Source organism: Microtus oregoni, unplaced genomic scaffold, assembly GCF_018167655.1.
Source record: "Microtus oregoni isolate MIOR12 unplaced genomic scaffold, Mior012 000034F_ref0000314, whole genome shotgun sequence".
NCBI classification, from domain to species: Eukaryota; Metazoa; Chordata; class Mammalia; order Rodentia; family Cricetidae; genus Microtus; species Microtus oregoni.
The window spans coordinates 10,456,519-10,471,912 of record NW_024543093.1 but is presented as its reverse complement, the minus strand read 5'-3'; the positions used below and the strand labels follow the sequence as shown (position 1 = coordinate 10,471,912).

Here is a 15,394-nt window from a genome sequence, read left to right as displayed (position 1 = left end):
CTAGGTCCCAGCAAGAGACACTACTTTAAAAACCAAGGGATGGGTGGGTGATCCTGGGGCATGACCCCTGAGGTTGACTCTGGTTTCCACATGCATGCACATAGGCACCTGTATACTTGAGCAGGCAACACACACACACACACACACACACACACACACACACACACACACACCACACGAGGTTGGGGCAACAAAAGGTTAGGTAAAAGCTAGGGGTAGACAGAGTGGCTAAGAACAGTTGGGGGATAAGAAACTGGGGCTCCACATAAGACTCCGAGAGCTGGCCACAGGGATGCTGATAGTTCAGTTGAGAGGAGCCAGACGTGAGAGGAGACTGAGCATCTCCCAAGTTTCAAAGCTGCACAGATGGATCTCCACATTGTCGTTGTCTACGATGGTGAGGTCTGGAGTGGATATGTGTGGGTGGTCAGCAAATCTGATAGGCTCAAAACGAGACCAAGATGCCTAAGTAGACTTGCCTCTCCTTCCTTGGGTGTGTTAGGGGACTCTCAAGTTAACTTAATTTTAAGAACTTATGACAATATGATAGATATCACATTGCATTTTTTTAAAAATAAAATATTCTGCCATTTCATGGTCATAAGAATTCTGTAAGATAGGTCTTCTGCACTGTAAAGAATTAGCAAACTAATTCTTTGGTGGTGATGTATGCCTTTAATCCCAGCACTTGGGAGGCAGAGGCAGAGGTAGAGGCAGGCAGATCTCTGTGAGTTCAAGGCCAGCCTTGAAACAGGACAGGCTCCAAAGCTACAGAGAAACCCTCTCTTGGAAAAAAAAAATTAGCAAAGTGCTGCTGAGAGCGGTGGTCACACATCCCTGCTCAGGAGAGCTGGGCTCTGACCTGCATCACCTGGCTTTCAGCCTGTGATTTCCTCCTGTGAGTCTGTGCCATTTGTCCCATTTTCTGCCTCCTGGTCATGTCTCTGTTCTGGCCACTGATAACCAATGGATACAGCAGATGCCAAAGTCCACAGGCTTTGCATCTCCTCCAGGCCCAGCACGCCACACTCCTTTCTTCTAAATAGAGTTTCCAGGGTTCAAGGTCAGTACATTCTTGCCTCTGTAGTGTGTGTGTGTGTGTGTGTGTGTGTGTGTGTGTGTGTGTGTGTGTGTGATGGCCTGGCCCTTACTTTTCCGTGTCTCTGTCTGTCACTCTCTTTGAAGACAATCTGACTGTGACTTTTTCATTCATCTTGAGAGGTTCAGACAAGCTCCCTGAACTAGCAGGCTATGTTCCATCTCATGCTGAGCTGGGGAAGGCTTGGGAGGGAGAGGCATGAGGGTGGGGCAGGCTCCTGAGTCCCCTTACTCAAGGCAGAGCAAGGCAGGCCTGGAAACTGGCAGAACAAAGGCCTCAGTAGAGGCGAGACCCCCAGCCTGGTTCTAAGAGTCTTATAGAAAGCGTGGGAGGGAGGTGTTTGCCAGACCCGAGATCTCTGTGCTTCTAGTGGATGCAGATTGGGAGGTGGGGCTCATAGCCTGGGAAGTGGGGGGCTTAGCAGAGTGAGGAGTGGAAAGACCCCACCTGGTACTGCTGTGTGTGTGGGGAGGTACACAGGACAGCCCCATGGAGAGGGTGCCCCATGCAGTGTACAACGTGAGGTAGGAGGACCACCAGGTTCTCAGTATCCATGGGGGATGACTCCTCTTGTATCATTCTAGAGATAACTTTGAACTTGGGAGAGTGGCGGGTATGGGGAAGAAGAAAACCTGGATTATGCTGAGCCACAGGGCCTTAGGGGCTGCTGAGTCTGTGGCCTATGTGTCATGGGACAGGTTAGGGTTACTGACTGACAGTATGGAGTGGCTCATAGGCGTGGCAGGGAGACACAGTGCTAGTGGCCTGAGTCCCCAGGTGGGACCTCCTATGCTGGGTGGCGGTCAGTGATGGGGATGACAGGGAAGTGGGACTCAGGCAGGGTGGACCCTACTGCCAAGTGAAGGGTATGGAAGACTTGAACCAGGCACACAACAGCTGTGGGATATAAACAGAGACAGAAGGTGTGACCTGTGTGCTTGGGGATAAGGGCAAGGCAAGAGGTGGGGACCTATGCTGGTCACCTGGTGGGTTGAGGGACAGAGTCCAGTGGTCAGGGCAGCCTTTTAGCGGAGTCCATGATGCACTGGAGTGACCCACAGGGGTTCTGGTCTAGGGTGTGGGGCCAGTCTGCTGACCAGCTCAGGGACAGCCTTGACTCCCCAATCTTTTTCTCTTGCTTCTCTGTGCACTCCTGGCCCGCAGGCTGGAGGAAGAGAGCTGTTATTCTTCTGTGCCAGGATCCCCCAAATTTCCTGCTATTTGAATAGCCTGAGGTAGTGTCCTGAGAAGGCCTTGTATTTGCCTCTGCATTTTCATTCTCAGGAAAGAGCCCAGCAGGCCTGGGGAACGTAGGGAAGTGTCCCACTGGGCTACCGTACTTAACTCTGGTCTGAAAATGGAAGCTACTTGTCCGCTCCTCCTACCCTGTAATTTGTCGATCAGAGCATGGAGAAGATACCTTTGGCCACCAGAGTGCATTTGCTGAGTGTACCCCCAGTATGAGCCACGTCCTCCTCTGTCACTCTTTCCAGAGACACTGTACCTCCTTCCCGCTCCCCACTGCTTGGAGTGTATTGCCTTCAGCCTCTATCAACCCACCTGTCACCTGCCGGAGAGGTTGGACTCCTGGTGCATACCCACCTCTCTGAATCCCTGGGGACCTGTCCTTGGTGACCGACACCCTTGGTGGTTTTGGGATTCCGCTGTCCTTGCTGTTGGTACTGACTAATATTTGCTCACCTGAAGCGAACTCTGAGCCCTGTGGTTTGTGTTGCAGATCAAGCCAGTGGTACATTGTGACATCAACGTGCCTTCCAGGTGGCAAACACAAAGCAGGACAACCCGACATATAAAGTGAGTTCAGTGTCATGAATGTCAAACCTGAGCGTGTCCCAGCTCTTCATAGGCAGTGCTCTCCAGCTGGGCCACCTGTTCTCTGCCTGTTCCTCACTTCCTCTTCTATGTCCTCCCCCTCTCCTCTGTCTCTCCGACCACATACCACCTCTCTGTGATTGTCCTTCAAGTGTCCTTCTCTGAGAATGCCATCCAGTTGGGGTGCCATGATCTGCAACAGTTTCCTTGAGGTACAAAAGCAGTTAGAAAGGAGCAGGAGAGATGGCTTAGAGGTTAAGAGCACTGGCTGCCCTTCCAGAGGTACTGAGTTCAATTCCCAGCAACCACACGATGGGTCACAACCATCTGTAATGAGATCTGGCGCCTTCTTCTGGTGTACAGGCATACATGCAGACAGAACATTGTATATATAATAAATAAATAAATCTTAATAAAAGAGAGAAGGGAATGGTTTAGTTAGGCAAGCATTGCTTCTCCCACCATTTTCAAAGTCTCAAGGACTGTGTCTTTGGATGTCCCTTGCCTTCCTTCAGCTTCTAGAAGGGAGTCATTTAGAAACACAAGTAAGGGGTTCTCATACCGCTTCTTGAAAATGCCAGGCCTCAGAAGAGCCAGGCTCTTAGCAGCTGGCGCCTTTCTGGGACCTGTAATGTGCTGAGAAAAGGTAAGTGCAAAGAAAAACACCAGGAGCCTGGCGAGATGGCTCAGTGGGCAGAGGCACTTGCCCACAGGCCTGACAACTTGAGTTCAACCCCTGGATACTATACAGAGAAGAACCGACTTCTGAGTCATCCCTTGTTCTCCACATTGGTTATATACTCACACATTCATACGTGTTGGCGGAGGCTGTTCATTTGTTCCCAGCTGCCCAGACCTGAAATAATCACTCAGAAACTATATTATTTGCAATACTGTGTGGCCAATAACTGAAGTGTATTTCTAGCTAGCTCTTCATCTTAAAATAACCCATTTTTATTATTTTGTATTTTACCAAGAGGTTGTTGGTTTACTGGCAAGGTTCTGGGGTGGGCATCTGTCTCTTTTGGTGGCTACATTGCTTCTCCTTGACTCCGCCTACTCTCTTCTCCTCTAACTGCTTGGAATTTCCACTTTGCCCTATTCTGCACTGCAATAGGCCCAAAGCAGCTTCTTTACCAACCAATGGTATTCCCAGCATACAGAGCGGAATCCCACATCACCTCCATATTTGTTACTGAACCTGATGACCTCAGTTCCATCCTCTGGACTCACATGGTGGAAGGAGAGAATTGAGACTTCTGCAAGTTGCTCTGTAACCTTCATACAAGTTCTGTGACATGTACAAGCTCACGTGCGCACACATGTGTGCACACACACTCGTGCATACACAAACACTGGATGAAATTTAAAAATGTTTGAAATGTACCAGGGCGTCTCTAAAATAACAGAAGTTTCAGTGTTTTTAAGCTTTTCTGACACCATCTTTTGTGGAGAACGTGCCACATTCTTAGGGAATATAGCTGACTTGCGAGTCCTGGCTAATGAAGACACATCTCTGTAGCTACAGCTTGCGGCCATGGCCCCTTATGCCAGTGACTCTTGCAGAAGATGTGTTTCACCTCCTGATAGGAGTGCTGAGAAGTTCCACTAGATGGACCCAAATAGCCATATAAATGCAGCAGCCTTCCACCAGGGAAAAAGCCCATCACTTTAGCTGGGAGAGCTTGCGACTGTGGAAGCCAGAGGAGGTCAGGGAGCCATTCTCTGCATCTGGTTCTCTGTGTCAGGGATTCAGAGGAGAAAGGACTCTGACCTTCTCCTGCAGCGGCATGGCAAGGCTGACACTTCTGTGGAGTGTGGCTTCTGTTCTGTGCAGGCAAAGCCTGGAGCTCCTTGGTGGGTCATAGGGGTCACCAAGCAGATGGTTCTGGCCATGGAAATGGGAAGTCACTCAGTTGGAGACTGGGGCTCAGAAGTGGGACCTGGTTCTGGTCTTAACTGTGAAGCCTGAGAGTCCCACTCTGCAGGGACATCCTTCACCTATGCTGCTCTCTAGTGGGGTCCCTACTCTGCAGGGACATCCTTCACCTATGCTGCTCTCTAGTGGGGTCCCCACTCCCAGTTTAGCTTCATGTGGAGAAGTAAAGAATATGGCGTGTGGGGGGTGGGGTTCAGAGAATTTTGCTTTCATTGTTTCTTAGAAGTGAACAGGTGAAAAGTTTATGAATCCTGGGAATGGTTTCCCAGAGACTCTCTAGTCCTCATGGGAGAATGTTTTAGGCCAAAGAGATGAGGTCATTGGAACTGGGGGGTGGCAGGCACATGTTTTGTCTGTTGGCAAGCAAGAAAAATCAGGGGACAAAAGATGACAATTAAGACCATGCCCCAGAGCTTGGCTAGAAGCTGACTGTGGCCACAACATCATATCTGCTGCGTAGCTCTCAGGACATCTGTTTGCCTTGGGCCATGGCTTGCTGCCATGGCTCTTGGTGGAGCCTCAGGTTGAAAACTTCATTCAGAGGCTCTTCCGGTCTCAGCAGTCCTTCATTTTTTGGATGTGAGACCTGGACCTGAAATTTAACATCAGTGTATGCAATGAGTAGAAGCATCTAGAATCCCACCTGAGTTCCTTGATCAATGTGGTCCTCTCCACTGCAAGTGGTGGTTGCATACACAAGTAGGTAGCTATGGCGACCTTAGGCTTGGAGGTATTTTGGCAGAACAAGTGTTTAGGAGACACTGGGAAGATACAGGTGTCAGAGTGAGGAAGATGGTCTTTGCTGTAGGTCTTAGGAGAGAGTTATCTGTTTCTGTGGAGGAGGAGGAGGAGGAGGAGGAGGAGGAGGAGGAGGAGGAGGAGGCAGGGCCAGGGAGCAGCTCCCCTTGGTCTGCATTACATCACAGGTTTTGCCAAGGCTGTATTTGTGGTAGAAGTGAGAACAAGAGCTGCTCAAGGTAAAAGCTGACGAGTCCAACACCATCTTTTTCTCCCTTCTGCCGTGAGGACTCATGCTGTGTAAATGAGAGCAGAGACTCTTGTGATAGGCTTGGAGGCCACCCAGGGGTCGTCTGAGCAGACTAAACAACTGGCCTTTCCCTGTCCAGTTCCTGCCAAGTGCAAGATTGTTACCTAGGTCATTGAGCCCCATTGTGTCTCCTTGGGAAGCATTATAGTGATGGTGTCTCTCCCAAGGGAGAAGGGGAGTCGCATCAGTGCCCGGGAGTTGCAGTGGGACCCAGAGTTTAGTTTTATGCTTGGAAGCCGTTTGGAGTCCTCATGATTGGGGAAGAGGCTTTGAATATACCTAACTGTCAGTTCATGAGCATATCTTGAGTTCTCTGTACTGTGTGCTCTACTGTGTGTGTGTAGTGTGTGTTCTCATGTGTGTAGGTGCATACACACATGTATGTACCAATATGTAGAGGGTCAAGGGACAGATTCCGTTGCCGTATTCCATTGTTTTTGAGATTGGACAGCAAACCCTAGGAATCTGACTCTCTCCGATTCCTCAGGGCTGTGATTACAATTGTACTCCATCACACCTGGCCTTTTCTTTCTTTCTTTCTTTCTTTCTTTCTTCCTTCCTTCCTTCCTTCCTCCCTCCCTCCCTCCCTCCTTCCCTCCCTCCCCCTCCCTCCCCCCCCCCCTCTCTGTGGATTCTGGTGATCAAACTAAGATTCTCATGCTTACAAGACAAGCACTTGCTGACTGAACCATCTTCCTAGCCTTTCCCACTTTATTTTGTATGCTTGGTATTTGTGCATGTATGCATGTTCACATATGTGTAGGTGCACATGTGTATATGTGTATATGCTGAGGCCAGAGATTGGCATTGAGTATCTTCTTCAATCACAAGTCATTTTATCCACGGAGGCAGGCTCACTCACTGTACTTCGAACATGATTTATCCCTGCCCCTATTTCCCAAGTGTTGGGGGTCTGAGGGCTGCTATGTCTTCCCAACTTTTAGAAAGGCATCATGGACCCAAACTTGGTTCTCACCCTTGCTCAGCTAGTGTTTTATTCACCTAGATAACTTCTTGGACCCTGCTCCCCCTTTAATCATACCAGTTTGCTGAGATAACAGCAGAGCTTCTAGAAGGTGTCCCGCTGGAGTCTGTAGCTGGTGATTCAGCTGCTGTTGTGAATTCTTCAAAATATACCAGGTTTCCAGTTTTGGAAGTGGGGAAGTTGAGACCCATAGAGAACAGGAGGTTCAGCTGTCTGCATGTGCTTCATCTGACTCCTGCTGCCTATATTTTTCTGAGTGTGTCAGGCCAGGGAAGACCGAGAGACAGATGGACGCGTCTCCTCATGACCTCACTGTCCAGAAGGGATGGAGTGGTGAGAGAAACGGGTGTGCAGTTCTAGGGTCAACTCTAGAGACCATGGCTTTGACTTTGGTATTGAAGGATTTTCCTATTCCACTCAACTTGCAACTTGAATTTGATCTTGGGTAAAAGTGTTTGCTTTCCCAGTGGAAGAGGAAGTTAAGAGGGAGCAAGCCCAACGTGTGAGGTGATATTCATGGCTCTCCCCAGCACAGCAGAATGTGGCTGGAACAGGAATAAAAATGGCCCTGGGTTTCTTGCAGTGGTGCACGTCAACCTATTTCTGAGAAGGGAGATCCATTGGGGGAAGGATGCTTAGTTGGAAGACCTCACCTGGGATTTGGAGTCAGAAGGACTTGACTTTCCACTGAGCCTCTATGACTGGGGAAGCCACTGTCTTTCTTCAGCTGGGTCCCAGAGTTGGGGTATTTGTTTAACTGAATAATCAGAAAATTTGATAACACAGGTGGGAAGTATGTTGTCAATGGACTGCTACCACCATTTCTTGCTGGCTAAAAGCCATCTAGATCCATATGCCATTTCCCATCCTCCAAGATTTAAAATGTTTCCTTTCCTCTATTGCTGAAAGTATAAATGCACACAGCAGGTGGTGTGCTGATTAAGCAGTATATTCCTTTTCTCACTGCCTTCAGAATTATGTCTCCTTGGAGAGTTCCAGGCCCTGTCTCAAAAAAAAAAAAAGCTGGCCAATGTTTAGCTGAGGTTACCCTTTATCCTCTGCTTGTATGTGCGCTTGCACGCACGCACACAACCTACAGGCAAAATATCACACACTTGTGTTAAAGCACTTTATTTTTGTTAATCTGTATTTAGAAAGATTTTTTTAAAAAAATTAAATTTGTTGCTTATTTTACATTCCCACTGAAGTTTCCCCTTTTTCCTCTCCTCCCATTCCCTCCCTCACCTCTCCTCTAACCCCCTCCATCCCCTCCTCTGTTTCTGTTCAGAAAGGGGCAGGCCTCCCATAGGTATCAACAAAGTATGGCATATCAAGTTGCAGTAAGACTAAGCTCCTCCCCTTGTATGACGTCTGGGCAAGGCCACCCACTATGAGAAATAGGTTTTCAAAAGCCTGCCAAAGCGTCAGAGACAGACCTTCTTCCATTCCTAGGAGTCCCACAAGTAGACCGAGCTGTACAACTGTCACCCGTATGTAGAGGGTGTGGGTTGGTCCCATGCAGGCTCCTCGGTTCAGACTCCGTGAGCGCCTATGAGCCCGGGTTAGTTGTCTCTATGGATTCCGTTATATAGAAAAATTTTGTTATCAATCATTTGCAGTTGTTGGAAATGCTGTGCCAACTCTGCATCATATCCTTCCATTTCTTTTTTTTTTCAAGGCAATGTTTTAAATACTGAAGAAGCTAAAGGCTGCTGCTGGCTGGCTGCAAGTCTCTCTTGCCCCAGAGATTTAGTGGAGGAAGTAGATTCTGTCTATTGGGACAACACATTCAACCAGTGTTTATAAGTCTCTCTGAGAAGAAAATATATTAACTACAGTCTAAGTCATTCACATTTAAGGAAAAAAATCCAAGAGATTACAAAGAAACTTGCAAATCAGAGTTCTACAGTTGAGCTCACAACACTGTTAAAGAAAGCATGAGCTAAAAGACATAAGCCTTGTACATTACACTTTTTTTGGGGGGGGGGGATAGGTTCTTTCTGTTGGTCCAGGTTGGCCTAGAACATATTATATTCTGATCTCAGCTTCCCATGTGCTGGGATGATAAGTGTGTGCCACCACAAATGGTCGACTTTACTTTAATTTAATGAAAACAATGAACCTTTGAAACTATCTTCAAGGGATGGTAATTCCTGGGGCACAGCAAATGAAATAGAATCTTTGAGTTTGCAAGAAACTTCTCAGTACACTTTCCCCATATGGCCATAATGAGCTAAGCCTACTGAAGTCACATGGCTGCCTGAAGACTGGGGGTGAAGCCAGGTGTGTGTCAACTGTCTCTAGGCTCTGTGACAAGGGATATGACTATATTTTTCATATATAATTCTCCTTTAATTTTCTAATAGGTTACTATTTTCTTTTAATTTAATCACCATAGGAAACGTAGATTTTTTTTGGTTGTATGTATGTTTGTGTGTTTTATTTGTTGTTTGTGTTTTCGAGACGGGGTTTCTCTGTGTAACAGTCCTAGCTTTCTTAGAACTAGCTCTTGTAGACAGGGCTGGCTTCAAACTCATGGAGATCCACCTGCCTCTGCCTCCCAAGTGCTGGGCTTAAAGGCGTGTGCCACCACTGCCCAGCTGAAACATATTATTTTTAAGAAGTAGAATTTTGTCCCATTCGTTTGGGTACCTTTACCTATATGGAAAGGTACTGTCTGAGCTGTGGGTAGATCTCAGTTGTTACAATGTGGTCTCATCTGCCTGAAGCCCTGGGCTCTATCCCTAGCAGTGTGTAAACCAGAAGCATATACCTATAATCTCAGCACTTGGGAGGTGGAGGCAGGAACATCAGAAGCACAGGGTCATCCTCAGCTGCAGAGTGAGATTGAGACCAGCCTGGGCTACATGAGACCCTGGCACAATACAATACAACACAATACAATACAATACACTATAATAATCAAAACAGTATATTCCTAACACCTCTGTTATGGCATCAGACTTGAAGACTGTTCTGTAGGACTTGGTATCTTGTTAAGGGTTGATCAGTGCATCAGAATATTTTCACATTTCTATAAATACACCTATGTTTTTTATTCTTTGGGTTGTCAGTGTTTCTCCCCTCACTTTTAAGGTAATAATGGTGCTTTTTTTCTTCTATCCCTACAGTGTTTTCACAAACGGAAAATTATTTATCCCACCTATAAAAATTATTATACCCAAATTCAGCCTGTCAGATTGGAGCAGCGTGCTGGCTATGATTGGAGAGAAAGTCTTCCCTCTGGGAGGTGTTCGGAAGTAAGGCACCCTCATGGGAAATCAGGGCTTGGAGGGAGAGAGCTGGGTGTCCCACCTTTATTTGAAGCTCGTTTCATTAATCTGTTCACCAAACACTGAGCACTGTCATGAGCTCTGTGTGGAGGGCACAGCGTCATAAGGAGGGGTCTCAGGTGAAGACGGCTCAATGGGTAAGGGGCTTGCTATGTATGTTTAGCGATCGGAGTTTGATCCCTGTTACCCCTGTGAGGGTGGAAGTGGGGAACCTGACTCTGTAAAGCTGTCCTCTGATTTCTCATATGCACCGCTCATTGTGCACACAACAACCACCACCATCACAAAAGAACAACAATGAACCTTGCTTCCCAGACCCCCGACTTGGGCAGGAGCTGGAGGAGGTGGCCTGTAGAAGGTGGGGGACCACATGGGGAATCAGACTTTAAGGCAAAACTCAGCAGATGAGTCAGGGAGTTTTGCTTTTACAGGGCAAAAGGGTTCAGAATCAGACCAGAATCACAGCCTCTAGGCAGGGCTTTAGGGTCAAGTCTGTCTTCTGCCACCTGTACTTTTGTGACCATAAGAATACCTACTTCTTTGATACCTTTTTCCTTCATCTGGAAGGTGATATTAGTGGTTTCTAAAAGTCATCATGCATGCTCAGCTCTTCATCCGGTATGTAGCATGTTGTATGTGGTCACAGAGGAGCAGTTGTGATGGAAGGTGAAGTCTGGGTAGATATGGTGCATAGGGAAAGGCCATCACGTGTCGCTGTAAGAGGCATCTTGTCATGGTTGTCCATGTTTGTGTTCTTGGACTGGGATCTAGGCATCTGGTGTTAAGATGTTTAAGGTTTTATTGGTGTAGATCTCTGGTCTCGTCTTTGTTGGGTGGGTGTTCCATTCTTTGGTTGTTGTTGCCTGGGTTTCTCTGTCCACCCCATCACCCACCTCATAATTCTTTGTTCACTACTCTAGCTTCAAATCTGCATTTCTCCTGTTTCATCTTCCCCCTACCGCATTTATTTCCTGTTGGCAATCTTTCCTAATCATATTGGTGAGAATTCTGTCTGACCACTCTAACACTTCTGGTCCCAGTGTGACCCTTTGGCATGCTGTCATCTTCCCCATAAGACTGATAATGGTTTTGAGTGAGCCCTCAGGTCTCAGCATCACTATTGTACAGCTGTGTTTCTCTGACCTTGGTCTTTCGAATACTTCTTGTGCCAGTGGTTCATAGCCTCCTCTCTGGGCTTGTTCTGGGCTTGCCAGTCCTTACTCAAACCTCTTCCTCACTGGGGCTATCAGGCTGTGGTACCTCTTCTGGAGTCTTGTTAGGCCCAGGACATTTCACTGTCCTCTGACCTAAACACCCACAGTAGTGTTCCCTCGGTCATCTCCTGCAGAGACCTCTTGCTTCCTTGTCTTATTCCCCATTGTATTTGCTCCAGCAGTATCTGGATAAACTTCAGTTGTCCCGAGACCACAGCAGGATGAGAGCAGAGCAGACTTCTAGGCTTGAGTTTCCTGCAGAAGCCTCTGCTGTATCCTAGCACCTTCTCTGCCCGTGGCTTTCCTGGGTCTCCTGTCCACCACGCTCTCCTGTGTTTCTTCCAGAATCAAGCCAGGGTAGAGGTTCTCAGGAGAGACCCCAGGAGCAGCACCAACAAAGTCTGACACTCGCTAGAAATGAAATGCTCGACCTTGACCTGGGCTCACGAGTCAGTCTATGCTTCAGTGGCCTCCCAGGGATCAGAGGGTCCCTGGAGGGAAGGCTAATTCTGTGAGGGGTTCCACTTGCTCCTGGTGTCCTGCGTCCACTTTCCTTTTCTTCTTCTGGACTTATCCTACATGGCTGCAGCAGATGACACAGAGGGCCATCTGTCACATCTTACCCACAGTGGCCAGCCTATTCTCCACTTCACGGAACTCTTCTTCCTTTGTTTAATGATGAACGCCCCTCCCTGAATCCAAGCTCTTTGTTAATTTTCCTTCTGCTATGTGTTTATGCGTCCTGTTGTCATTTTGCCCTCAGGGACAGGCAGACCCCTGGGTTTTTGTGTTTCTATATAAGTCCCTCTGGCCACTCCAGGATACTTCACTTCTTCCTACACAATGGGTAGCCTGCCTCCATTCTGCAAGGCAAAGTTCCTTTTGTTTTTGGGAAGTCCATGGTTGAATTATATCTTCTTCCTCTTGAAACCCATGTTAGTCAGCTCTCTATTCTATGACAACATACCGGAGGTAATCATCTTGGTATGGGAAAGGATTTGCCTCTCCTCATGGCCTCACTGGGTTTGCCTCTGCTCACGGCCACATTGGGTTTGCCTCTGCTCACGATCTCACTGGGTTTGCCTCTGCTCACTGTCTCCTTGGGTTTGCCTCTGCTCACGGTCTCACTGGGTTTGCCTCTGCACATGGTCTCACTGGGTTTGCCTCTGCTCACAGGCTCATTGGGTTTGCCTCTGCTCACGGCCTCCTTGGTTTCATTCTCCAATTTTTGGCCTATTGCTTTTGGGTCTGTGACGAGGCACTACATAATGGTGGAAGTACGTGGCTGAAGATGCTATTAACCTTGTGGGGCCACAGAGAAGCGGGTGCGGTTCTAATACACCTCGAAGAGCCTGACTCTATTAGTCCAGCTTCTTCATATTTGCTCTACCTCCTAAAGGTCCCATCACCTCCTAGTAGTGCTGTGGGCTGGGAACCATGCCATCTACATGTGGATTTTCAGGAGGCAGCAGACTGAGCACCTTGTACTTCCCTTCGTAGGCTGCTAGGACTCTTGACTCTGAGGAGCTGTCATTTCCATTTGCGTAGAACCCCGTCATTGTTTCTATATGTAACAGGGCAACAGTGGAGTGAACAGACTCTGTTCCTAAATTAACCAGGCAGTGAGTACTTGCCAAAGAGTACTGAGTGAAGTCATTGGGTCATTAGAAAAAGGCCCATTATTTGCTAACAAATGCTGATTTCTTTCCAAAGTATTGTTACAACAATGTAAGCCAATTTGTATTAATTTTAGCTGCTACTAGTTAAAATTAATTGAATACCAACCAAGAGCTGATCATGTTCTCAAGATCCTCTGAGGACTTGTGCATAATGAAAAATACACTTTAATTAAAAAGCTCTAAGTGGAAAGTGTGCAGTTCAGGAAAAGTGGCTTCCACAGGCTTCCTGCCTCGCTTTGCATGCTTGCTGGGGAGTGCAGCTTCTCCCCTTTGCATGCTTGCTGGGGAGTGCAGCTTCTCCCCTTTGCATGCTCGCTGGGGAGTGTAGCTTCTCAGATATTTGACATGCTGGTCATTACCACAGGTGACAAAGTACTCCCTGTCCTGTGCTGCCATTTGCCAAATCCTATCTCATCTTCTTTCATGTGTTCACAGGTTGTATACAATGGATGGGCATCTTTTGGACAACTCAAAGGATTTGCAAGACAATTCTTTTTATGTTGCTGCAGGACTGGAGACTTTCAAAGCCATTCCTTACTGGAAGTCCCCACGGGTTCCCAGTGAGGTCCAGCAGTGAGTATAACTTTTACCTGTCCTTTAAATTAAAAAATTATCTGTCATCCAGCAGTGAGTATAACTTTTACCTGTCCTTTAAATTAAAAAATTATCTGTCTACCCATCTACTCAACATGCATCCTGTCTATCTATCTATCTATCTATCTATCTATCTATCTATCTATCTTCTATCTATCTATCTATCTATCTATCTATCTATCTACCTTCCTACCTACCTATCATTTACCTACCTATCCATTTATATATTTATCTAGGGGTGCATGCCATATGATTCATGGGGGAGATCAGAGGATAACTGTGGGAGTCAGTTCTTTCCTTTCACATTGTGGGCTCTGAGGATCTAACTTAGGCTGTCAGACTTAGTGTCAAGTGCCTTTACCCACTGAGCCATCTCCTTAAATTCTGTGTCTTTCTCTTTTGAGTGTTGCTGACATTTGTCTCTTTTCTAAGCCCTTTCCAAAACATGTTGAGTTCAGATACTGATTTTATTCAGTAGTAAAACTTGATGTGTTATCTATCTATCATCTATCTATAATCCGCCTACCTACCTATCTTTATCATCTATCCATATTATCTATCTATCTATCTATCTATCTATCTATCTATCTATCTATCATCTGCCTACCTATCTATACTTACATATTCTCTCTTCCTCCCTCTCTCCCTCCCTCCTTCCTTCCCCCTCTTTCATTTATGCTTATATAAATATGCTTACATATGTGCACACACATATAATTTGAACCTGGCATTTCTAAAATCAGGCATGGAGTAATACACAATCCTCGAGAGCCCAGGGTCTACACAGGAAATACAGACAGCCCAGGGAAGTGCCCAGAGAGGTATGTGCAGTGTGTAAGCAGTTGCTGGTGAAGGCCCAGTGCCCATGAGTTAGGAAGGGGTATGGAAGCATGCAAAATGACCAGTCAGAGCAGGCACATGTGGTGGGTAGGAACAGGCAGATTTGAATCTCAGTTCTGCCACTGATCAGCTCTGAGGGGTGGAGTGTCTTGGTCCCTTGCAGAGAAGCCAGCAGGTTCTTGCTTCACTGGGTAGTGGTGAGAGCTACATGAACACGTGAGAGCTATGTGAATAATCCATGCCTTGGAAAGCATCAAAACTGTTAAAATGACTGGCTCCCCTCTGGGCTGAGCTCCCAAAGTCCAGTCAAAGAGTGGGACAAGCGAGAATATGAGCAAAGAGGTCAAGACCATGATGGGGACACCCACTGAAATAGCTTACCTGAGCTAATGGGAGCTTATTAACTCCAGCTTGACAGGGAAGGAAATAGCATAGGACAAAACTGGACCTTCTGAGTGTAGATGACAGCTGTATGGCTGGGGCAGATTTCAGGACAACTGGCAGTGGGACCAGGATTTATCCTTACTGCTTATACTGGCTTTTTGGTACCCATTCTCTTTGGAGGGATATCTTGCTCAGCCTAGATATAGTAGGGAGGGCCTTGGTCCTTCCTCAGAGCAATGTGCTTTACCCTAGGAGTGGATGGGGGGGGTATAGGGGAAAGATAGAGGGAAGTGAGAGGAGGGGAGGGAGTGGGAATTGGGATTGGTATGTAAAATGAAAAAAGATAGTTTTTTTTTTTTAATAAAATAAGAAAAAAAAAAGTCTGGCTCCCTCCAGCATCCTAAATCCTGTTTCTATGCTACCCTTGGACAGCCATCTCCTTAATAAATCTCTGACTTTCAAAGACCTCTTGGCCTTTGAAATGAC

At 47.0% G+C, this 15,394-nt stretch overlaps 1 protein-coding gene across 1 annotated transcript in view; it reads left to right on the top strand.

The window, feature by feature from the left end:
* Window positions 1-15,394, top strand: part of Dcdc2c (doublecortin domain containing 2C) — a 38,147-nt gene that overhangs the window by 11,135 nt on the left and 11,618 nt on the right. The window contains exons 3-5 of the mRNA XM_041630505.1: window positions 2,838-2,914; window positions 10,036-10,164; window positions 13,526-13,663. Of these exons, the coding sequence (XP_041486439.1) occupies window positions 2,838-2,914; window positions 10,036-10,164; window positions 13,526-13,663 (344 nt within the window). The remainder of the gene's footprint in view (window positions 1-2,837; window positions 2,915-10,035; window positions 10,165-13,525; window positions 13,664-15,394) is intronic.